General features: G+C 52.6%; 3 protein-coding genes and 1 non-coding gene across 10 annotated transcripts in view; 2 read left to right on the top strand and 2 right to left on the bottom strand.

Annotated features, from left to right (window-relative positions):
* Nucleotides 1–3,020: 3,020 nt before the first annotated feature.
* LOC122366299 (protein kinase C-binding protein 1-like) lies at nucleotides 3,021–13,068 on the top strand. 2 transcript variants are annotated; one of them, XM_043338401.1, is made up of 13 exons: nucleotides 3,021–3,100; nucleotides 3,474–4,161; nucleotides 4,886–5,152; nucleotides 5,498–5,678; nucleotides 6,008–6,138; nucleotides 6,507–6,622; nucleotides 7,175–7,268; nucleotides 7,688–7,838; nucleotides 8,312–9,114; nucleotides 9,498–9,881; nucleotides 10,314–10,467; nucleotides 11,067–11,284; nucleotides 12,278–13,068. In XM_043338401.1, the coding sequence occupies exons 2-13, from the start codon at nucleotides 3,493–3,495 to the stop codon at nucleotides 12,434–12,436; spliced, it is 3,327 nt and encodes a 1,108-aa protein (XP_043194336.1). In that variant the 5' UTR covers nucleotides 3,021–3,100; nucleotides 3,474–3,492; the 3' UTR covers nucleotides 12,437–13,068. The 2 variants fall into 2 exon arrangements, with proteins under 2 accessions (XP_043194336.1, XP_043194337.1); XM_043338402.1 differs by having other exon boundaries at nucleotides 8,315–9,114; nucleotides 12,278–13,062.
* Nucleotides 11,475–11,548, bottom strand: Trnan-guu. Its single transcript has one exon. It is a non-coding gene; the product is annotated as a tRNA-Asn (tRNA).
* Nucleotides 13,069–13,729: 661 nt separating the features above from the next.
* On the top strand, nucleotides 13,730–20,628 carry LOC122366298 (hsp70-Hsp90 organizing protein-like). Of its 5 annotated transcripts, none has more exons than XM_043338397.1 (6): nucleotides 13,730–13,768; nucleotides 17,778–17,891; nucleotides 18,224–18,433; nucleotides 18,684–18,837; nucleotides 19,084–19,184; nucleotides 19,575–20,628. In XM_043338397.1, the coding sequence occupies exons 2-6, from the start codon at nucleotides 17,883–17,885 to the stop codon at nucleotides 19,842–19,844; spliced, it is 744 nt and encodes a 247-aa protein (XP_043194332.1). In that variant the 5' UTR covers nucleotides 13,730–13,768; nucleotides 17,778–17,882; the 3' UTR covers nucleotides 19,845–20,628. The 5 variants fall into 5 exon arrangements, with proteins under 5 accessions (XP_043194332.1, XP_043194334.1, XP_043194331.1 ...); XM_043338399.1 differs by having other exon boundaries at nucleotides 13,733–13,791; XM_043338396.1 differs by lacking the exon at nucleotides 13,730–13,768 and adding an exon at nucleotides 16,681–16,749.
* A 1,527-nt stretch (nucleotides 20,629–22,155) lies between these two features.
* LOC122366297 (insulin receptor-like) overlaps nucleotides 22,156–23,197 on the bottom strand; it is a 50,584-nt gene continuing 49,542 nt past the window's right edge. For both annotated transcript variants that reach the window (XM_043338393.1, XM_043338394.1), the window contains one exon: nucleotides 22,156–23,074. In XM_043338393.1, coding sequence (XP_043194328.1) covers nucleotides 22,314–23,074 — 761 coding nt within the window. In that variant the 3' untranslated portion in view covers nucleotides 22,156–22,313. The remainder of the gene's footprint in view (nucleotides 23,075–23,197) is intronic.

Here is a 23,197-nt window from a genome sequence, read left to right as displayed (position 1 = left end):
ATAAAAAAAATTGTCAGGCTGCATAACGTTACAGCTCGAATCGACGGTGGGCCCCTAGGATAAGAGAGGGGGGTGAGATCTCACCCCTTTCACCCCCCCTGGCTGCGCCACTGCTGAAGGCCTGGGTTGCCGGTGCGTCATGTTGACGCTTATAATGCCTCCAAAACTAAGTTGAAGAGAGGAAAACTTCAATTGAACGCGAACGCTTGCTAATTAAGAAAGACAACGTTTGAAAGTATATGGGCATCTGGTTACATCTTCAGATGATCGAACAGAATAATCAGGTATATGGTTTCTTGTCTAAGCTTTGTCGCAAATTATGGGGGGGGGGGGCAAAAAGATACTTTTGCCCCCCACGATTTTGCCAGGGGGGGGGGGCAGCTGCCCCCCCCTGCCCCCCCCCCCCGAGTCCGCCGCCCCTGCAAGTTGGCCTGTGAAATGCAATAATGCGAGTGACAACGTGCTGCAGTCTGCAGACAAATCTCGACAGTTTTGACCACAGTTTTGACGGTGTTTTCGAGTCCCGAAAAAAGGTGGATTGGTTTCGAGTTATACCTATCAGTTACCAATGTTATTGCAAGCCTCTTAGTCTTCGCCCAAAGAAGGGTAATAAATCATAAATGTATTTCATCACGGCCGTTTTGCCAAAATTCAAATAAGGTACCTACCAGCATTTAATCGGAAGTACGGCAGTTAACTTTTACTTTTTTCATCTAGTTTTATGAACGCCTAAGAGGCAAATTGAAAAACTAAGCACCGCGTTAGACGGCACGGGCGGACATCGATAGCAGCGCCTCTATCGGTCACTAGGGAAAGCTTGGCTGTAGGCGACGAAATACCGGCTGAGTTGTCACACGTTGAATAGGTTTATAGCCATCCGTCTTGTGAAAAAGTTGAACTTTTGCCTTTAATATTTCTACAGGCAATTTTAGAAGTGTCTTCACATGGATTACAAAACCGTTTAGATTATTGTATTCACTTCAAGCCTTCCCTATTGTTCTTGATGATGCGGGAACTATTTCTAATTAGTGTTTCTAGCTAAGTAAAAGAACATACTGTGCAAACGATGAAAAAAGTATAAATGGAAGATTTTAAATGCAATTTTCTCTAACAATTAATGGTAAATTCTCTACATATCAAGGAAAATGTGCATGCTAACTGATAATTTAAAGTTCTTGGGGCCAGTTGTTTTCTTCTTTTCTTACGTCGCCCCAATGGCCGCGAATACACTTGTGATAACGCCTATCGGAACGAGACGAGTCAAGAAATACCCGACCTTTGATATTGATATTTCGTCCGTTTTATAGCAAGGCAGTAGGTATGTTTTGAAGATCTTCAATGGGCGGATGCTGAGCCTGAGACACTGAACTCAATACCCAGTAAGCATGACGACGTCGGCCCGACGTCGGGCCTAGGCTCGGCCGGACGTCGGCCCAACGTCGGTTCAACCTCGGCCCGACATCGGCTGGACGTCGGATATGCCCGCATGTTCCGACGTCCAGCCGAAGTCCAGCCGACGTCGAGCCGACGTCGGGCCGAGATCGTTTGCCGAGGTTGACGAGATCGTTTGTCGTTGGACCGACGGGGCCGACGTCGGCATGTTTATTGGGACAACGCGCCAAAAATATCAACCGGCGGCGGGATTCGAGCCCCCAGTCGCCGACGTCGGCATGTTTACACGCCAAAAGCATCAGCCGGCGATGCGATTCGAACCCCGTGTCACTCGAACGCAAGGTTAGTGCGCTAACCACTACACCACGCAGCCAACTAACGAATATGGTTTGTTTTGTTGGGTTATGTCCTTTCGGTCCGACAAGACCATTTCAGAGCCGTAAGGATCATAGGATGGAGACATTGGTCTTCTTGGCGAGCACCCTGGGTCCAGTTCATATAGAGTCCCTGGTCCCATTGCTGTTACGGACACTTATTGGAAAGGGCGACCCCACAATGGATTCATATAGCCACTCTTACACACCTGCACCAGCGTTTCCCAAAGTGTCCCTTTGATAAGTGGCACTTTGGCAAAGTTATTTATACTTTCTATATGAACTGGGCCCGGCCCTGGTGAGTTGCCGGGGCTGAGCCTGACCAAAGGATAGGCCGAGCAGCCCCCAAGCACTCACCGCACCCGGCTACGGGCGAGCTCGGCTTACGGGCAATCCCAAATGGGATAAAGTTTCCCGTCCAGTCCGGATCAGGGGGTTGCGGCGTGGAGGAAGATTTGAGTTTCCTGAGGATATTTTGAATACAGAAGCTCTTTATGAAACATGAAACATGTATTTTATATTATTTTAACGGTCAAAACAGCGGCCGATGTCGGTCCGACGTCGCCCCGACGTCGGCCCGACGTCGGCTGGACCTCAGCAATTGATCTCGGTCCGACGTCGGCCCGACGTCGGCTGGACCTCGGCTGGACGTCGGAACATGCGGGCATATCCGACATCCAGCCGACGTCGTGCCGACGTTGGACCGACGTCGGGCCGACGTCGGCATGCCGATGCCGAGTTGCCGACGTCACCCCGACGTCGGCCGACGTCGGGCCGACGTCGGCCGACGTCGGGCCGACGTCGGCATGTTTACTGGGTAATGGTCTGAAATTATGAGATTCGGAGCAAATTCTGAGTCAAACTTGAGTCAAACTGTCCAAACAGACCTTATCGCAATCCATTCACCTCCCAGTTTTACACACGATACTGATACAAATCAAAATATCTTGGCAGCATAAGCAATGGACGCCACTTCCCGTACACCTTTTACACACCCCGGTTGGAAATTTTCACGGTCACCCAAGGGACCCAAGGCCAGAGTATATAGATCACGATCACCCCCAATGCCTTGCCCAAGGCAGGCCCAAGGCGTTCACCATTCACCAATCTTTCACCAATTACCAATCTTTCACCACAGCGCAACAACAGCGCGAAATCGCCGATTCTGATATACAGAGACATCTGGTGAGCTAGTTTGTGAAGCTTTAGTACGATTTGTCGCTAGTGCTCTCTGCGCCAGTTACGTCTATTCGGTTGCGACTGCGTCAGATTCGGTGATAACACCGGCGTCGTGTGTTTGTTTACCAAGTTGAGTTTGTTGTTGTGCCCTCACGGTGAGTTAAAAACGTTCGAAAATGATTGTTTTACTTGCTGGATAAATTGTGAATCGCATTGTATGGTTAGTAACCGAATTACGTTTTAAGATTCGTTGTAGAACGTTTCTTGGTAAACATGTCATTTTTCGGTGTTGCCCGTCGGAACCTATTTGAATAGATAATTAACTGTCATAAATAGTGATAGGCTAGGCAATAGGCATTGATCTGATCATTATTGTATACATTTGGTGACTTAGTCAACTTAAGCCACAGTTGAGGCCGGGACGCCTAACCGTAACAGCCTTTTCCTCGGTCCGCCTGTTATCGTGTTCAAGACTCGGCAGGCAGGTATAATTGTTTTGAAGACATTTAACTTAGTTTTTATTTTCAGCATTTGGTGACCTGCCAAGATGTCAGCAAACCCAGAGAAAGACCAGAGTGATGCTGCAAAGGGCTCAACAGAAACTTCAGAATCTGAGGCCAGCAATGTGATTCAAGCTAAGGATGCTGAAGCTGCACCAGACGCTGTTGCCACCACCACTGCCGAGGAGGCTGCCCTTGCCGCAGATGCCTCTGCTCCTGCTGTAGATGAGCCAGCTACTGAGCCAGCTGCTGAGCCTGTCAGCGAGCCTGCACCTGAGCAGGCTGCTCCTCCACCTGAACCGCCAGCAGAGACTGAGGCGGCCAACAGCAAGAAGGCTCCTGCTGAGGAGGTACCCGAACCTGCCGCAGCAGCTGCTGAACAAGAAGCCACACCTGAGGTGGAAGCAGAGGCAGAGCCGGCCACCGCCACTCTGACCGGGGAAACGACGGCAGAGGACACACCGGCAGAGGCAGCCGCCACGACTGATGCCGCCGCCACGACTGATGCCGCCGCCTCTGGCGCTGGGGGCGAGAAGCCGCGCGCCACCCGCTCCCGGAACCCGGCCTTTGCCGCCAAGCAGAAGAACTTCATCAAGGACTACAAGCGCAGCGTGGGCGGCGCGCCGGCCGCCGGCGAGAAGCGAGGAAGTGGCGGCAGCGGCGACGAAGCCAAGAAAAGACGCAAGTCGGAGGAGGAGGCGTCTGGCCCGCTGGCGGTCAGTGGCTAGTCGGGGGGGGGGGGGGGGGAGAAGGGCTGGAAAAGAGGGCGCTGACTGCTTACACACGGCTGTTAGGGTTGCGGACAAAAGTACGCATGGCAAAAGTACGAATGGAAAATTTACGTCAGCAAAGAGTACGTTGGACAAAAAGTGGGTATTGATCATGTGGGTTAGTTACAAAGACAAAGTATGCTGGAATAAAAGGATGGGTTAAATTAGTGGTAAGGCTGAGCTAGGCTGGGCTGGGTTGGGTTTGGTTATGTTAGCTAGGTTTGGATAGATTGGGTCAGGCCAGGTTAGTTTGTTTTTAGCGATGCATACTTTTGTTTTTGCGAACTTTATCGCCTACGCTTTTAAGCTTACGAATATTTGCGCACGTACTTTTGTCCTACGTGATTTTGCGATGCGTACTTTTGTTCGCGAATGCCATTGGCGGGCGAGGAAGTGCGAATTATTAACGTCACCCTATCATTTTAGGTAAACCAGTCACCTGTTACTTATATACTTGCATTCATTAAAAAGTCGTATTTTCCGTTTATCATTCTTTCTTAGCTGTAGAGAAAGGCAAGATCATTGAACTCTGGTTGGAGGAATATCGTGAGCTTGTCAATCACAGATATTTAAATTGTCTGCAACTAATGCAATGCACGACCTCATACACACTACTCATAGCTGCTCGTATGTGACATTCGCTAACTCCCCGGCTCCTCCGGTTCCGCAGAGCGGCGCATCGCTGAACGACAACTGCTGCTGGGTGTGCCACCGCGAGGGTAAGGTGGTCTGCTGCGAGACGTGTCCGCGCGTGTTCCACCTCAAGTGCGCGCAGCTGTCGGCCGACCCGCCCGGCGACTGGGTGTGCGTCGAGTGCCGGCGCGTGGTGCAGGCAGAGACGGTGGACAACCTCAGTCCGGCCATGAAGATGCTCACCCACGAGCAGTTCACGCTGCTGCTGAAACACGCCATCGGACGGCTGAAGGGACTGCCCGGCGTGAGTTGGTGACTGACGGGGATCGGGGATGTGGCCGGGTCGGGGAGGGAAGGAACTACTGAGCAGGTCGGTGGGAGGTCGGTGGTTGGTGATATGTTCATCACATTATTCCGTGATGCACGTGACATTTCACCTACCTCATGATTTTAGGGTTGACCGGTCGATATTTGATTGACATACATTTTGCAATTATGCGCAATGACACACATCATTCTCAGAGTAACTTATCTGGATGGATGGACAAGTGTTCCATTACGTCTCGATGAGTTCTACGTGGCAGTCGTTAAGATAGCCTCAGCTCATAACCTCCCCTCCCTAACGGGCTGCGTCTCCTCCCGACCACAGGCGGAGCCGTTCATCACTCCGGTGGACGAGGAGAAGTTCCCCAACTACAGCGAGTTCGTGGCCTGTCCGATGGACCTGAACACGATGGAGGAGAACATCCAGCGCGGCCAGTACGGCTCCACCGAGGCATTCATTGCCGACTGCAAGTGGATTTTGCACAACTGCATCCTCTTCAACGGACGTAAGGCACCGCTCGACGGTGGGTTTGAGAGGGGAGGAGGAGAGTGGAGGGTCTGAAGGGGGAGGGGGGAGACGTCTGTGAAAGTATCGTGGGAGGGGCTGTTGTATCTCAAGGGAAATGCTTGAGTGTTGTTGGGTGACTGCCCGTAGTTTTTAGTTTTGAACAGGTAGTCGTATATGTAGTTACTACGAGCATGTCAAACATATATCTGATCGTGAGCTTACGAACTAGTAGACGGTGTAGGTGTGCCTGTCCGTGAGCCTGAATACTTTTTCAATAACGTGGTCCTAAGACTACGTCGAGGTTTACGTTATTAATTCCGTTTTCAGAGACGAGTAAGCTGACGGCGCTGGCCAAGTCGCTGCTGCGCATGTGCAAGTGGGAGATGGAGGAGATCGAGACGTGCCCCGACTGCTACAGCAACGCCTACCTCAGCGAGGACTGGTTCACGCTCGCCTGCGTGAGTTGATCGCCGTTATGACGAGGGCTCGCGCAGTGTCGTGTGGACCATTTAATCTGTATGACCATTAACCATCCGGTGGTCGGATAATGTCATGCTGTGTCCTGCCTTTAACGGGCATTAACGCCTAACGCATCTTAGATGTCAGCTTTCACCAATTTTCACCGGGTTATTTTCGCGGAGTCCTGCCACTGACACGGCTATTTACTACACAAAATGAGAAGCTATGTGTCGGTGGATACAGCAGCTTTATTGTATCCATTGACCATTCAATGTGCACTTTGTGCCTGAGGAATGCTTATCTGAACATTCCTGTCGGAACATTCGTCGACAGAGTCGTTGACATGCTCTCCCATTCGATTTGGCAGCCCCACCCGCACATGCTGATCTGGGCGCGCCTGAAGGGATTCCCTTACTGGCCGGCCAAGGCGGTCAAATCGCGCGACGGGAACGTCGACTGCCGCTTCTTCGGCCGGCACGATAGGTGAGAAGGAGGGATGAACGCCGGCCAGGGAGTCGGCTCCTGTTACCTGCTCTCTGACTACATTGACCCACATAATACATGAGACTCATGAGAAAGAAGCAGCTGGGAAGATTAGTGGGAGGCTCAAATAAATGCGTGAAATGTGTGAGAAGTGTAATTCAGCTGAAAATTGAAATACATAAATGACGTGGTGTTGTGCGATGTTCAGCCTAATTGGTGTGTCCCAAGATGTGACTAAAGCCTGAAACAGACTCTTTCCGCAGTCAGGAAATCGCATGCGAGAGCCTATTCAAATACATGGAAGCACGCTCGCATCAATCGCACGCACCTCCCGCAAGCGATTGATGCGAGAAGAATTACAATGTATTTGAATAGGCTCTCGCATACGATTTCCTGAACGCGGAAAGAGTCTGTTTCAGCCTTTACGGTAGCTGATGGCTCAATTTGACGGCTCAGTATCTTTGTAAACTAGGCCGTGTGGTAGGTATGCCAGCAGTTTCGGTCTGTCGCTGATGCCTGGTGTAGTGACTGACGTCTGTCTGCACACTGCAGGGCCTGGGTTCCCATCAAGGAGTGCTACTTGTTCTCCAAGGACCCTCCGTCGCCGCCCAAGAACCGCAGCAAGAGCCTGGACGCCTGCATCGAGGTCAGTGATTCCTAACAGGGCCGAACTGAGGAGCCACTAGCCAGTCGATTCGTCTCCGTATCGCTATGGTTTGGGCAGAATATATCTTGTGTTTAGGTTTGGTACATCTCTGCATGCGCTGAAAACAATATACGTCACATATGATATAGGTGTCTTAACGTTAGTAGGCAACATTTATACATCGTGTGAACTGCGATTATTTTTGCTTTGATGTGGAAAACGTCCATGGTCAGTGATACGTGGCCGTTTTATCTGTTGTATTCTCCGCTGCCGATCCTCCGACCGCTCCCCTCATACTGCTCAAAATGGAATCCGTCACTAGTCGATCACTGGCCACATATTACTCACTATCCGTCGTACTGTCGGTTATCCATCCGTCCCTACCGTCCATAACGGCGCTCGGTCGGCCCCGCCCGCAGGAGCTGGAGGAGCACATCCACAACCTCGAGGAGAAATTCGGAAAGTTCGTGCACGCCAAGCCGCGCACCGTCTACGACCCGCGCAAAATCACCGAGCACATCAAGCAGATGCTGCCCAACTACGAGTGCAACATCGTGCGGCCCGACCAGGGTGAGGGCGCGCGCTGGGTGGTGCCGGTAACGGCGGGAACGGGCTGGGTACCAGTAGGGCAGGGCTGGGTTGAGATGGTGGAGTCGACTGCCGAGTGCCGGTCATTCACTTTGTCCCTTGATCGCGAGGGTGGGAGTGGCTAAACGGCACTACCTGCCAAACCATTTGGTTTGAGTCCCCTCGGACCGCGATAGTCGTTTGAAGAGTAAGCTTACACATGCTTCCAAATCATAATAGGCAAGAGCTCAACGATCATATGATAAAATTCCAAATACTTAGCTCACGTTACTCTATGTAATATTTTCGTTTTAAACAATGGTCTGAATGCTTGGTCACCAGAAACTGTTTCAGTATCCCGACAGAGTGATCTGACAGACGTTCTATCGGCGTTTCTGGCCTTGGGGCACTGGTCATTACGACTGGTTTCGCTTCCTTTTGCGGCTGTCTGACGAACAAACCACTCCGTCCTCCAGCAGAGGTGGCGAAGCGGAAGCGGGGCGGCAGCGATCTGCAGCTGGACAAGCTGGAGAAGCTGCGCCAGCAGAAGAAGGCCCGCCGCTCGGGGCCGCCGGCGGGCGCCGCCGCGGCGGGGAAGGCCGGCGGGGAGCGGGCCGGGCCGGGCGCGCCCGGCGGGCCGCCCGAGCTGCAGGCCGAGGGCGATGAGGAGATGGAACAGGGGGAGGAGGAGGGGATGGAGGAGAACATGGAGGAGATGATGGAGGAGGTCGAGGAGGACGAGCCCATGGACGAGGCCGCGCCCGCGCCCAAGGCCGCCAAACCGGCCCGCAAGTCGCAGGGCAAGACGCCGGCCGCCGCCCCGGCGGCGGCTGCCTCTCCGGCCGCCAAGCCGGCCGCGGCGACTCCTGCCAAGGCAGCCGCCGGTACCTCTGCTAAGGCGGCTGCTCCTGCCAAGGGCGCCACCCCGGCCACTCCGGCTGCCAAGGCGGCGGCTGCCAGCCCGGCTCCTGCGCCCGCCAAGGCGGCCGCCCAGCCAGCCACGCCAGCCACCCCGGCGGCTGGCTCAAAGCCGGCGGCCAAGGCTGACACCCAGCCATCGGCCGGCGCCAAGGCCGCTCAGAAGGCGGCCCCTGCCGCCGCCGCCGCCACTCCAGTGAAGGCAGTGGCGTCTCCGGCGGTGGGCACCGGCCAGCGATTGGTCAAGGTCAACCCGACCGGCCCCCCGCCCGGCGGCCTGACTCGGCCGGCCATCCTGCGTGCCCCGCAGTCTCGGGCCCGGGCCAGCCCGGTGCCGGTCCGCACCAACGGAGTAGACGTGGTGAGTGGGGCAACACGGATCGGCACCGATGCATAGAATAGGCGGGCTAATATCCAATCATAAAGCCCAATTTTTTAAGCTCTAAAGCGCCATAAAGCTCAGTTTACTCATCACTTGCTGATAAAGAGACGAGGGTGTGGCGGTGGGGGAGGAGGTTCCTGGTAAGCATCCATCTCTATAGAGCGTTGTTTTATATCCAGCTGATTTGATAGCGTTGATAATTGATACATTCAGGGCGTCCTTACAGCCCCAAATATAACCAAAATTACACCTAGCTAGCTTCGGTTAGGCCTTTCCTAGTATCGAGTACGACGTTCAGTTTTGCTTCTGTGTCCTGTGCGTTGCTCCCGGCGCTGTCATGACCGCTTTCTCCGTCCGGCCAGGCCATGTCGCCGGCGGCGGCTGTGCGGCAGCAGCAGCTGGCGCAGCAGTCGCCGCAGCAGCGGCAGCAGCGCGGTAGCCCGGCCACTCCTCAGGGCCGCTCGGCCGTCTCCCAGTCGCAGGGGCGGACCCAGTCGCAGGGACGCTCGGTGACCATCCAGACGCCGGCACGCTCTGTCGCTACCAGCCTGTCGCAGGAGGCCGGATTCATCGTGTACACGCCGTCCCGCATCGGTCCGATGATGATCGTGCCCAACAGCGGCGGCGCCGTGTCGAACGGCCCGTCGGCCGCCGGGCCGGCCGAGGGCGCCACTGCTGCCCAGGCGCCGGCGCCGCCCACCCACACGGGAGCCGTCGGAGAGCAGCTGCGCACTCAGGCTAACGACGTGAGTGGGGCTGGACACGGGGCTGCTGATGGGCGCTGGTGGGATGCGGTCGGCAACGGCAGCATTGGTTATTGATTGGGGGGGGGGGAGTTTATGCATTGTATTGTTAATGATTATTTCAGAAGTATGTTATTTATTTTTCGATAGATGTGAATACTGAATACGCCATTGGGCAAAATATGCTGGGTGAAGGAATATTATATTAGGCAGCCGTTTTTGGACTGTCAGGGGCCAGGGGGTGTGACCACGGGTGTGACCGATGTGTGCCTCTCGTCGTCTGGGTAGCCGTATGGTCTCTGTGCGCCGTGTGACCGCCCTTTACCACTGTCTGAGCCGGGCCAGCTGCTCTCGGAGGTCATCAGCTGTTGGTCTGGTCAGCCGTGTCGTCTATGTGCGCCATATGACCGCCCTTCACCGCTGTCTGCCGTACAGCTCTCGGAGATGATCCGCTCGTGCCTGGACCAGTCTCTGACGGACCTGGCGCAGTCGGGCGCCGCTCCGGCCGCCCTGGCCAGTCTGCGCCTCCAGCTGGAGCGACTCCAGTGGCGGCACCAGATGGAGCTCTCCGAACAGAAAAAGGTCACAGGTCAGTCAGATGGAGCTCTCCGAACAGATAAAGGTCACAGGTCAGTCAGATGGAGCTCTCCGAACAGATAAAGGTCACAGGTCAGTGAGATGGAGCTCTCCGAACAGATAAAGGTCACTGGTCAGTCCACACCAGGTGGAGCTCTCAAGGGTCACTGGTCAATCAGACTGGCGGCAGCCGCTATCAAACATGGAGCTGAATGTTTTGGGACCGCTTCACATGACTCACGGATGCCTATGACATTTGGCCGGTAGTCTGGACGTCCAGATCCTCAACTCTGTCTTGTCCATGATACTCAGTAACTTACCGCTGTACTCGTATGTGGGTTACCGGCACTTACCAGACATAATACTATCTCTGACACGGTCTTTGGGCTGCCTGTGCGAATTTGACAGTGCCTGTGGGACGCTGCTGCCGCTGCTGCTGCAGTTGACAGTTGGCACCTCCCCAGCTCCCCGTGACAGCTGACACCTTGCCTCCTAGTGACAGCTGACACCTTGCCTCTCAGTGACATCCGACACGTCCCAGTGACAGCTGAAACCCCGCCTCTCCTCCCAGTGACAGCTGACACGTCTGACGCGTCCTCCCCTCCCCGTCAGATACGATGCTGGCCGAGCTGCGCAACAGCATGGAGATCGAACAGAAGAAGACGGTCAACAAGCTGACGACGGCGTTCGCCTCGGAGCGCGCAGAGTGGAGCCGCCTCACCGAGCTGAAGGTGGCAGAGACCAAGAAGAAGCAGTGGTGCGCCACGTGCGGCAAGGAGGCCATCTTCTACTGCTGCTGGAACACCTCCTACTGCGACTTCCCCTGTCAGGTACAGTCCGACGGGCAACCATCCTGGTATTTGTGTAGCTTTTTTATCGATTATTAGCTATTCATTATTCAATAAGGTAGATCAGGTAATGGAGTGGCATCAAGTCGAGAGCAACAAAAGCGAATCTGAAGAGGGTTCGTTCGCACATTTGTTTTGTCTAGGGTCCTGCTCCTGGGGAAGAAAAGTGGAGCGCCCCCGGGTGGGCTCGAACCACCAACCTTTCGGTTAACAGCCGAACGCGCTAACCAATTGCGCCACGGAGGCGGGTGTCGGTTAGCAGCCTGAAGGGAGGTTGGTACGAGCGTGCTGAATTCTGTGATATTTTGCACCAATTTGGTCTATAGTGTAGTGACCGGAGTAACGTCCACTCCACACCGACACCATTCCAGATCACTATGTGAATAGATAGTCACCGTGGTGAATAGTGCATCGGTGTATGCTTGTCAAATGGTGTAAACATGGATTGATAGTTTCGGAGAAACCCTTATGAGGGTTATCATCAGTCAGTTTGGACCGAATTCGTCCTTTTAGGGTGGATCGATTTTGTCCTTTGACACAATCAGCCACGTGAACTGATAGACGGTGCCGGAATCGTTGACCCTGGCCCAGTACTGCCCATTGACAATCATGTTGTGATTCATCTGCTTATAACGCCCCTCGGCTCTGGAGTTCCCGTAGGCGACCTCCAGGACATCCGTAATGCTGCCATTCCGCACCTCCTCACTCCAGAATGGGACATGTGATTCGCTGCAGCCAGGGTCGCGTTCCCATCAGGGCCGGGAAGTTCACTGTTCAGTCAAGATATATGTAGGGGCATGTTCGCTTCCTCTCGGCGTGCGGGTCAGAGCGCAGCGATGCAGTACCAGTCGTCATGCTGGTCGCACTCCTTCATTCAGGAGGGCGCCATGACGACCCTTCCAGTCGGGTCGGGCTGACTCTCGGACGGGATATCACGTTTTTTAACTGACCACTGGCGCTGTCTGTGGCCCGCAGGAGGCGCAGTGGCCCAAGCACATGCTGACGTGCGCTAACCAGCAGAGCGGCGGCGGCCAGCCGGTGGCTGTCGAGGAGGAGACGGAACAGAGCACGGAGCCGGTACAGGAGCCACAGCAGGAGCAGCAGCAGGAGCCGCAGCCGCAGCCGGTCTCCTGAGCGCGCTGACTGAGAGCTGTGGGACCTGGTCCCGTCCGCGCCATCCCCGGGAGACGGGAGTTCATACTTCACTGACGGACGCTCTGCTGCCCACTTTCTGTTTATTCGGTGTGTACGTGCGGAAGGTGGTGAGCGCGATCATCTCTACTCGGAACGGCGGGTGGACGTCGTGTTCCAGTTTTATTTCGTTTACCGGTCACCGGTATGTTTGTACTGAGAAAGCGGACTTTTCGAGAGGTTTTGGTTTGGATGGAACTGCTTTGCAAAGTGAGCTGTATGGAAGGTAAACTTTCACCTGCTGACTTGTTCTCGATAGCGGACATACATAACATACGTTTTTGCGTGTGCATCAGCATAACCTGAGACTCGTTTTCATCTCATAGTGCCGACCGCTGCATTCCACGGCTCTCTTTCTGCTAAGCCAGCGCATACAGCCCCCGCTGTTCGCTTGGTAGTCGTGCGCTGCATCGGTCATGTCACATTAAAGCCTCGCCGGCCACCGTGCGCGCGTCCTTTTGGAGTTTTTACACCACCGGTCTCCGCGTCATGTGTATGAAAGGTTCGACAATACCGCTCGCTTCAACCGACCAATCATGATTTAGTTTGATAATAAACGTCGGAGTCGGTCAGAATCTGGTTTTATTAGTCCATGGTATACAGGTTCAGCGAATTGATTAGCAAGAGTTGCGACTAACCCCGTGTTCGATGTCTCTCGGACTACGAAGATACTACGTCGCTACGTCGCCCGGCCAATCCCGTTCAAGATTAGCGGGGGCTCGGCTGCGGTTATGGAACGTGATTGGCCGGACGGCGTAGAATCCTCGTCGTCCGAGAGACATCGAACGCGGGGTAAGATTACTTCATCCCTCGTTCCGGTGGCTGCCGCCTGCCCTCCCTCCATCTGCATCTGTGAGTCAATCGTCAACTGTCTGAAATGGGGATAAAATTTTGAAGCCATCAGTTTTTCGACAGTAACTTTTTGGTAGACGTGCTAGAACAATGAAAACAGCTCGTGTAAACATTATCCCGCGTTCGATGTCTCTCGTACGACAAAGATTCTACGTCGCCAGGCCAATCACGTTTCATAACCGCAGCCGAGCCCCTCCTGGCCTTGAACGGGATTGGCCGGACGTAGAATCTTCGTCGTCCGAGAGACATCGAACGCGGGGTATAACCTTTTTCCTTTAGTTCATGGTCTCAGCTGAGGGTCAGCTAAGAGGCGTGAAGAGAAACCTTCATCTTAAAAAGTTTTCCTTTATGCCTATGTAAAGGAAAACTCTGTGGTGAAACATCACTGAGAGCTGCCAAATTGTTTGGCGAATGTGTGGGATGGTGCGGTTTGGCTTCATTTATCGGTGAAAATCCTGTTTATAGACCTTGGATATATTTTATATGTCGTTCTGCTATTATATTCGAGAATATTGTAGTAGCATGCATGTGATTTATTCCGGTAATACCCTGTAAAGTAATAATTACTATCATACTATGTGGCGCAAATGTCACTACTGCGTCTTGGTTGACAACCCACGCAGTTTTAAATCAGTCGGTGACACACCAGGGAAATAAGCTAAAATTAGAGCACTCTATTTATTGCTCCCGCTACTTCACCGTCTCCCATAGGGTCCTGTCGAGGCTCTAAAAATGACGCCGATTTTTGCACCCTTCTCACGAAAACCGCTCGGACCGCCTGGAAACCAATTGTTCCGCTCTAAAAATTTCATGATCGACGGGAAAATGAATGAGGAAAAGATTGGTCCTGAAATAATTCTGAACTCCCTGTAGAACATATCGAAATATGGCTGCAAACTAGGAGCATGTCAAAATCGACAAAACAATACAAATAAACTTACCGGGATTTTTTTATTTTCTATGCATCTGTGTATGAAATCAGTCGGTTTTTCGGAAAGATCATCTTCTGTTTAATAAATAATTCCACAATTGCAATCGAGAAAAAAAAACATTTCCGCTGTGACAACAGTTTTGGCATTGTGCCAGTAGTGTGGCGTGCGCGGTGCTGCGTGGTCGTCGGGACGGAGTTGTGAGTATTTTCGGTGTTTTAAATGGTTGATGGCCATTTGAACCAGCTTCATATTATTTCCTACAAATTTTTGCATCAAATTATTGCTTTGAAAGACCATTGAAACCCCTTATCTCTTCATGAAACACGATCATATTCATCGTCGACGAAAATGGCGCGGGACTCCATGTGCATTCCGATCGAAATAAATCGTAAATTAAATAATATTCGATGATAAGTATCATATTCTAGTGACACATTTTCATAAAATAAGGCATAAACTTTGCAAGGAAGTCAACATTGGATAATTGGATTCTTATTTTGCTCACATATCCTTGTAGTAGTCAAATGGCTCAATTGTTAGATAGATGTAAGCATATGTTTTGGCTTGATGTTTGCTGTGAAACCACCCAGCCACTTGCTGGTTGAGTGGTTTTCTGATAATTACCTGATAATCATTTCTCCTTTTCCTTAAAAGAAACTAAAATTCCTTTCAAAGTAATCCATTTTAAGGAAAGGCGGCTTGCTCATTGGCATTTCATGTTCTTGTTTTGTTATTGCTGGCAGTATTTTGATACAATAATGCAATATGAATTTTTTTGCAATAATAAAACCTAAGACAAACTTAGTTAATGCGTCAATCAAACACCCAACAGAAAGATTGTGAGTCCTTGTGACGTGAAGTAGAATATTCTATGAATGTGTTATATAGAATATGCCAAATATTAAATTAATTTTTATTTGATACTGATAGCTGAGCAGGTGAATTATGCCACAATATAATTTCATTTTCTGGTTTTGAAATAGCAGGCAGTATTTTACTTCAACAAATGTAATATACATAGAATACATGTTGTTATGTTACCTATGTTAAAAGTTTAATAACAGCCAACAGAAGGAGCTGTTTCAGCAGATAATGTTTGTACCTTATGCATTACCTTTCTTTTCTGCAGGACCATGCTTCCGCTGGGTGGTCGACATTTGCCTCCTGAAGAAGTTGAGCAACATGAAGACCACCAGATGAGGTGTCTGCAGTTCATGTGGAACTCTGCAGACTACAAGTGTTATGTCAACCACAACCAAAGTGCTGTGATCATGGAGGCATGAACCTCATGACAACACTTCAGATTTGCAGTTGAACCAAAGTGTGATTCAAACCACCTGTGGCATCTCACTCAATGTGTGAACAGTGTGATTATTGTGCAGTGTTCGGCTGCAACTAAGACATTTATTAGTGACTTGTTTTGCAATTAGCCACCAAAAGCATTTTTTTGGGCTGGCTGCTGTAATTTGGTTGTGCACTGCGCAATAGTGGTAGTGTTTTGTCACTTGTCAAGTTGTCAGTTGTGCATGTTGCATGTTTCTCTTCCCTCGGCCCTCATTATCAGTTAAGTGGTGAATTGGCATCACTCAGTCTCCCCAGATCTCCATTGACTGTCTGTCAACCACCTAACTTGAGATGGTATTTGCTAATAGTGTCAGAAAAGAAGTGATTGTAGACATTTTTAGGAATATGAGCTCCGTTTCATGCGTGTTCCAGTGGTCATTTTGTCACATGTCCCATAGTGTAATAAATGGAAACTGTGTTTCCCTTTTGAAGGTACTCGCGGATGCAGAAAGCGTTGGGCCTAATTATTAAACGCACCCTCCTATCAGCGACGCACGAAATCGACGAATATCATCCTTTTTAGAACAGGAGGAAACGAAAACTTGTGAACATAGCTGTACCTACAACAGTGCATAAGGAATTGAAATTCTGGGAGTTTTTGAAATTCGGAGAAACTCAAGTTGTCGACAGGTATGCCCCCTTGCACGTCAAAGACCGCCTAAAAAACAAACGTCTACAAGTGAAGGCAGTATTCGTATGTTCGTTGTAATTGCAGCAGCCTAGCAACATGTATTGCGGTCCGATGGCGAATTGCACTCGTGCTCAAAAACTATGCCGGTAACTGCCAATGCACTTAGGTCATAGGTGAGGAGAGGAAGGGTTATGTCATATGTCAACATCATAGAAATGGCTTCATCTGAGCTGTGCCTATTGTACATAATTCAACCAATCTATGCATTTCGTTTCTTGCAATCTACTCATGCTTTCACTCCAGCTTCAGAGTAATCATCCCATATTGTACGTCTTAAGATATTGATTTCTATGGCGGTTTGCAATTACTAGCCACGTCTCACCTCAGTTTGGTGGCCCCGCATCGGCCCACTCAGCCGCTCTAAAATTGACTTACGGAGGAGGATGGTGGCTTTTATTTTAGCTTCTCCGCCGACTGCGGGGAGCGCCGTCGCCGAGGTAGGAGCAATAATTAGCTTATGTTTGGGACTAATTTCCACGCTTAATTAACATTTTAATGTTATTTTAATTAATTCATGTTAATCCTTGACGCATTCTCTTTCTATTGATACCATCCACCGGTCTGAGAATTACTGCCTTGCTGCGTAAGGGCCGATAAAAGATCACGCTTTTAGGGGTATCTCTTCAACATGGGGCAGGAGCAATAAATAGAGTGCTCTAATTTTAGCTTATTTCCCTGGTATGTCACCAACTGAAATAGCAAAAAGCGCAAATCAAGCACTGTTTTACCAAACCTAGCATCTAAATGGCCCTAATAATGCTCAGGTAATGCTTGCTTCACTTATTACCTAGGTTATATTGATATCCTAGCACCTAGGCCATCCCCCTCGGCCCTCACCGACTTCACCTGGCTACAGCCTGCCACCAACTGCAACCATACTTGTCAGGAGGCCCCTAAATGTCAAGCGCCCATCGCACTTCAAACCCATACTGTTATAACTGGGAACGTTTGCTCTCACCACATGGAGTCCAATGCTCTACCAACTGAGCTTGAGCTATGGGACTGGCAAAAACAGGTTGTTATTTTTGGGGTTTACAGGGAGGTTATTTTTAGTTTTTAGGTTGTAGCATATAGGTTGTAGGTTAGGTTAGGTCAGGCTTGATTAAGCTGGTTTTGTTTGAAAGAAGGATCTCCAGACTCCAGGCATATATAGCATCTCTCCTTGGTCTGAAAACCTTCATGTGACATCTGCTCTACGAATACCGTGGGCTTAATGTGTCATACTCATATACTGTCCATATATGATGCAGTTCTCTCACACTTCTGACTTCACAGTGTCTTTTTTCTAGTCCTGGGTGGATCTACTGAATATTGTCTATTTTTGTACCATGCCATTGTCTGTTGAGTCAGCTTGGTAGACTGCAGATCGTGGTATGGTTAAGAAAGTCAGAGAAAAAATTGTACCTACTTATTTTCTGTTTGAGTCTTAACATTCATGAGTATCCCAATTCCTTTGTGTTTTCAGGAATCATGGCTGTATGAATGAATGATTTATAAAAGAATATTTGCTTCATATTGAAAGATCATCATATATTAATTTGTTGATTCCTTCACTGACTTTCACTGAAGCATGGCAGAGGTAAGCAAACTGTCCTGCTTGTGACCTGACAGGCTTGGTGAGAGGTGTGGATTTTCTGTCAATGTGATGTGATGAGCATTGAGCACGAAAAACTGATTGATTCTACCAATGATACAAAGTGCTTAACATCACAAACTATGTGACATCAGACATGTTGACAAAAATTGTCAGTTGCAGTTGTCAGCTGCTTTTGATAACTAATTGATTAGATGTGCTGAAATGGCTGTCTGTGTGGGTAATCATATATATGATGACTTGCTTGACCAATGGGAGTGAGTGCATAGTGTCAGTATGCTGATGAATCATGACTCATGAGCTGTCTGCCTTCCCAGGCCCTGGAGCTAAAGGAGAGGGGCAATGCATGCCTGAAGGAGGGCAAATTTCATGAGGCATTGCTCCACTACTCTCATGCCATCAAGCGTGAGCCCAGAAACCACCTTTTGTACAGCAACAGGAGTCATGTGCTGTTGAAGCTGGACCAGCACTATCTGGCCCTGGAGGATGCCAGGAGGGCAATCCAGCTGGAGCCAAAGTGGCCAAAGGTAGGTGTCCCTGGCAAACAAAATATCACAGCTCAAGACTGCCTTGCTCTGTAAAAATAGGCTAATAGCTGTGCTGCTTAAATGTTTGGTGTGTGATGGGTGCTTGATAGTTTGAGTGTTACCCATCTACTACCCATTCATATAAGTTTTTTTTTGTCTGAATTGACTGCATGCGCCTGTTTTGTCAGTTTTCTATCAGTGAGACTCCCACCCTCCCAGCCCCTGAGCACGTGCTGCGCTCCGGTTGCAGGGCTACTACCGGCAGGGCCAGGTGGAGATGGCCGCTGGCTTCTTCTCGGACGCGTGCATCTCGTTCACGCAGGCGCTGGCCCTGCAGCCGCACGACCCGGCCCTGCTGACGGCCATACAGACGGCCACCACGTCGGCAAGGGCCCAGCGCGCCGGTATGTACCGCCGCGGCGCGTCCGAAATGTGTCGCTGCTCGGACAGACCTCCATTGGCGACACGTGCGCAATCATGCAATGGAAAACCAACCTTCTCTCAGTTGCTCGGCACTGTTTTCACATCACGCTGATGACTGTACTCATATATTATTCATGTTCTCATCCACATCGCTCGTCACGAATCCCTTCACGCTGTCGTGGCAGCTCGGCTTGTTTTCTGACCAGTGACGGCGGCGGTGTCCTCAGGTGACCGGCAGCTGCCGTACCTGGGCGCCGGCGCCGGTATCGTGCTGGGAGTGCTGCTGGTGCTCGCCGACCTGCTGCTCACTGCCTCACCAACACTCACGGTGAGGTCGCACATACGCTCACGGTGAGATGTCACCCACGTTCACGGTCACGGTGAGATGTCACGCTCACGCCGTGAGGTACCCGCGCTCACGTTGTGAGAATATGTCACCAGCGCTTACCTTGTAAGATGGCACCCACGCGGAAAGACACACAACACACACGTTGTGAGATATCACCCAGGCGTGAGATGTCCACCTTCGGCTCATACTCCGTCAAATTTCTGGCCACGTGGATGTTCGTTACTTGGCGCGAAGTGGTAGACGTTAGCTGTGTGTCGCGTGTGCCAGGTTGTTCTCTGTATTTGTGTGCCCGATATTTATCTGCATGTTCTGTCATGTGTGTGGTGTAACTGGTAGGCTCTGACCCGGTTCTGCCTTTCCGTGCTGCAGCACCCGGTGGCGCAGATAATGCTGGTACTGCTGGTGGCCGGCGCCGGGTACGGTCTCTGCAAGGGGTACCGGCTGTACCTGGCCGGCCAGAGACGCTCGCTGTTGCAGCCGCCGCTGGACCTGCTCGGCGGCGACCCGGCCACCAACGGAGGCGACCCGGCCGCCGCCGGCGCCGACGGGGAGGACGCGGCCGCCGAACAGCCGGCCGCCCGGCACCACAAGTTCACCAAGGCGCAGGCGCGCAAACGCTACCGTAACGGCAAACGGTGATGGGCGCCGCCGCGCGCGGGCGGAGGGCGCCGCCGAGCGCGGGCGGAGGCCGCCGAGAGGCGGACTGCCGGTCCGACCGGAGAGAGCCGCTGTGGCCGCTGGAAGGGCGCTGTGAGCCGAGGGGAACAGGACGGACCAGGGGAGCGGCAGCTGCATCCATGGGAAAGCCGAGCGGCTGGTGGAACAGCTGGGCCCGAGGGAACAGAGCAGCTGCCCAGCTGGCGAGAGCTGCTCGCCCGAAGCTCAGGGCGAGCTCACAAGGCTGTCATTTCAAGAGTTCGTCTCGATCATGCATCATCGTATGTCAATTGTCATGTATAGGTGTTCTTGTTTGTATTTTTTATGCAATAATGACTGAGATTAATTTTGTTACGATTTCGTCAAGACGAGCCATCTGTTTTAGTCTTCAATAATGAGATTTGCCTTTGCAAGCTGATTCATTTGCCGATCGATTATACGGCTTATATGTGTTTGTTACTGCTTCAATATGACTACCTACCTGTGTAGTGTTGTACCGTTATTTTGTGAAAATAGTCTGAATATTTGTTTGTGTTTTTATTAGCTCAGCTGATCACGTCCCATAAAGAAGTGCTTACATGGATGACTCTTATTTTGTTCTGTCATTTGGATCATATATTTGTGTTGGCGGCATTGCCACCTAGTCATGGGCGGAGCCGGGGTACGTTTGGCAGTGTTGCTCGGATATGGGTGGTTTCCTCGTCATATCCCATAGCCGTTGTGTCCGATCGTCGTGTATGTCACCCAATACAGAATATGGACCGAACTCGTATTGCCTGTACATGGCCTGTACATAACTGCCGTCTGCTGGTCACGTAATTACTGTCGAACATCAATAGCCCAAAGTCATGCCGGATAAAATTCGGGTGCCGAGCATCGTCTCAATTCTAAACCACAGGCCCTGTTCAAAAGGTGTTCAGGTGCCACGTAGGATCTGGTTATCGTAGGATACAAAGGCTTACACCGGCGCAAAGTAGGTTGTAAAGGAGACACCTGACTGCGAAAATAAACTTAGTGTCGCATCTTGACCGTCTGGCATAGGTCCGGCGGTTGCTGAGAGCACTGCATGTTGCTTTTAATTAATTGAATATTTAGGCCGTCTCTGAAGAAATCGTTCGTAATGTTACCAAACTACATGCATAACAACTACCCTCATGGCGTCGCTGGGTCAGGGAAAATCATTACAGGGATCCACCAGCCTGCCGCCGCTCGGCTCCCGGCGCGGACCGTCGCAGTCGCCGCCGCTCGTGTCGTGATCACCGAGCCATCACCAAACCCCGGCCGGCCAGAGATCCGTGGCACAGGGCACTGGACATTAGCCCGAGCGGGGCCGGTCAGCCGCCCATCAAACTCGCCCACTCCGTTAGACGGACGAGTGCCGTATATATTTACCCGTTTGCTTACCAAATACAAGTTAAATATGGACTGCGCTCTCGTGTCGTTAGCTGCCGGATGTCGACACAGGATGAGGCAGCCGACCACGGCCACGCACTGGGAACCGTCGCGCCGCCGCGCCGGCCGGCCGCCGGGGCGCGGCGCGCCGGCCGGCCGACCACGCGCGCCCTCACTCGCGAGTTCAGTTTAGCACATCTACTGTGACGGTGACGGTCGGCGGCGGCGGCGGCGGCGGCGCGCGCCATGGATGGACACTACACAGACCCGCGCCGGGCCTCTCCACACTGAACACTGAAGATGAGTACGGAAGGTGGCGCGGCAGCGTTCGGCGACGGCGCGACACTCAGTGGCGCACACAGGCGCGCCGCAAATGACGCCAGCAAATGTACATCACAACGTGGTCTCTATGCCGCGCGGCGCGGCACGGCGCAGCACGGCGACAGACTTCGGCCCGCCTGACTGGCAGCCCACAGCTAAACGAATACAAAAGCACGACACGGGCGGCAACACACGCAACGGAGCAGCGCCGGGACCGAACGGAGAGCAGGCCGATTCACAACCGAGAGAGGGGCCAGAGACGGACAGACAGACGGGCGGAGCGGGGCGGCGGCGGCGCGCGCGGTCGGTCGCCAGGCTCGTTTGGCACAGTCACAGGAACTGAACGGGTCGGTGTGTCTCGTGTGTGGGTGTGTGCCGCGCGCCACACCACGCGGCGCCCGGCCCGACACGCGGCCGCCGTCGTGAGGACTCGGTGACTAGTTCGGCATTCCTATGATGAGCAAATTAGGAGAGCACTGGTCGCAGCGGACTGGGGCGCCGGCGCACCGGACACCGGCTCGGGGCCCGACATGCGCCGCTCCAGTTCAGGATATGTCGAAAACTCAGACAAATTCGGCTACATAGATCTTTTCTTATAGCTCTCACGAATGGTCCCTGGACAAAACGTACGAGGTAGCTGTAAAAAAAAAAACAAGCACTATTCAATAAGCTATTGGAGCTTCAGTGAGGTTTGTACTCAAAACAACGAACTCGTCACACACACGCGCGCGCCGTCCACTAGCACTCGGCAGTCCTCTGCACGTGACTCAGGCCGCCGCCGGCAATGTAACCGTTCCGCGCACTGCCGTTGCTGGCCTTGCTGCCCTTGCTGCCGTCGCTCGAGGAGAACTGCAGGCTGTGCGCCTTGCTGTTCTCGGCCGACGAGAGCGAGCCGTGGCCGCCGTTGCGGCGCATCTCCTCAAACTCGGCGTAGTTGGCCGCCTCGGGGTCGGCCAGCGGGCGCGGCTGGCGCGCCGCCGGCCGCGCGCGCACCTCCATCTCACACTCCTCGTCACTGAGGTCCTCGGCCTCGGCGATGCGCGGCCGGCGGCCCAGGCCGACGGGCGCGTCTGACAGGCCGTGGGTGAGCGGCGTCAGCACCGTGGGCTCGGCCTCCTCGCGCGCCTCCGCCTCGGCCACCATCTGCGGCCACTGCGTGTGGTAGAAGCTGTGCTTGGCGAACTCGTCGCCAATGTCGTAGTTCAGCAGCTCCTGGACCAGCTTGATGAAGGTGGGCCGGTCGTCGGGCCGGTACTCCCAGCACCGGTACATGAGCTCGTAGAGCCGCTCCGGACAGTTGGCCGGCCGCGCCATCCGGTTGCGCGTGAGCACGTGGTGGATGACCTCCTCGTTGGTGAGTCCCTGGTACGGCTGGGCGGCGTACGTGCACATCTCCCAGAGCACCACGCCGAAACTCCAGACGTCGCTCTGCGAGGTGAACCGGCCGTCTCGCAGCGACTCGGGGCCCATCCATCGCACCGGCAGCAGGCCCTTGCCGCCTGGGGACACGGACAGCCACAGTTAGACTCAGATTCATGTACCCGACCGATCGACGACGGTCAGGCAGTTTTACAGCCAAAGGCAGACCAACACCACCCTGGGTGAAGCGAAGCGAGCTGCAC

Source organism: Amphibalanus amphitrite, unplaced genomic scaffold, assembly GCF_019059575.1.
Source record: "Amphibalanus amphitrite isolate SeventyFive unplaced genomic scaffold, NRLGWU_Aamphi_draft 000795F_arrow, whole genome shotgun sequence".
Classification (NCBI taxonomy): domain Eukaryota; kingdom Metazoa; phylum Arthropoda; class Thecostraca; order Balanomorpha; family Balanidae; genus Amphibalanus; species Amphibalanus amphitrite.
This window is presented reverse-complemented; position numbering and strand designations above follow the sequence as displayed.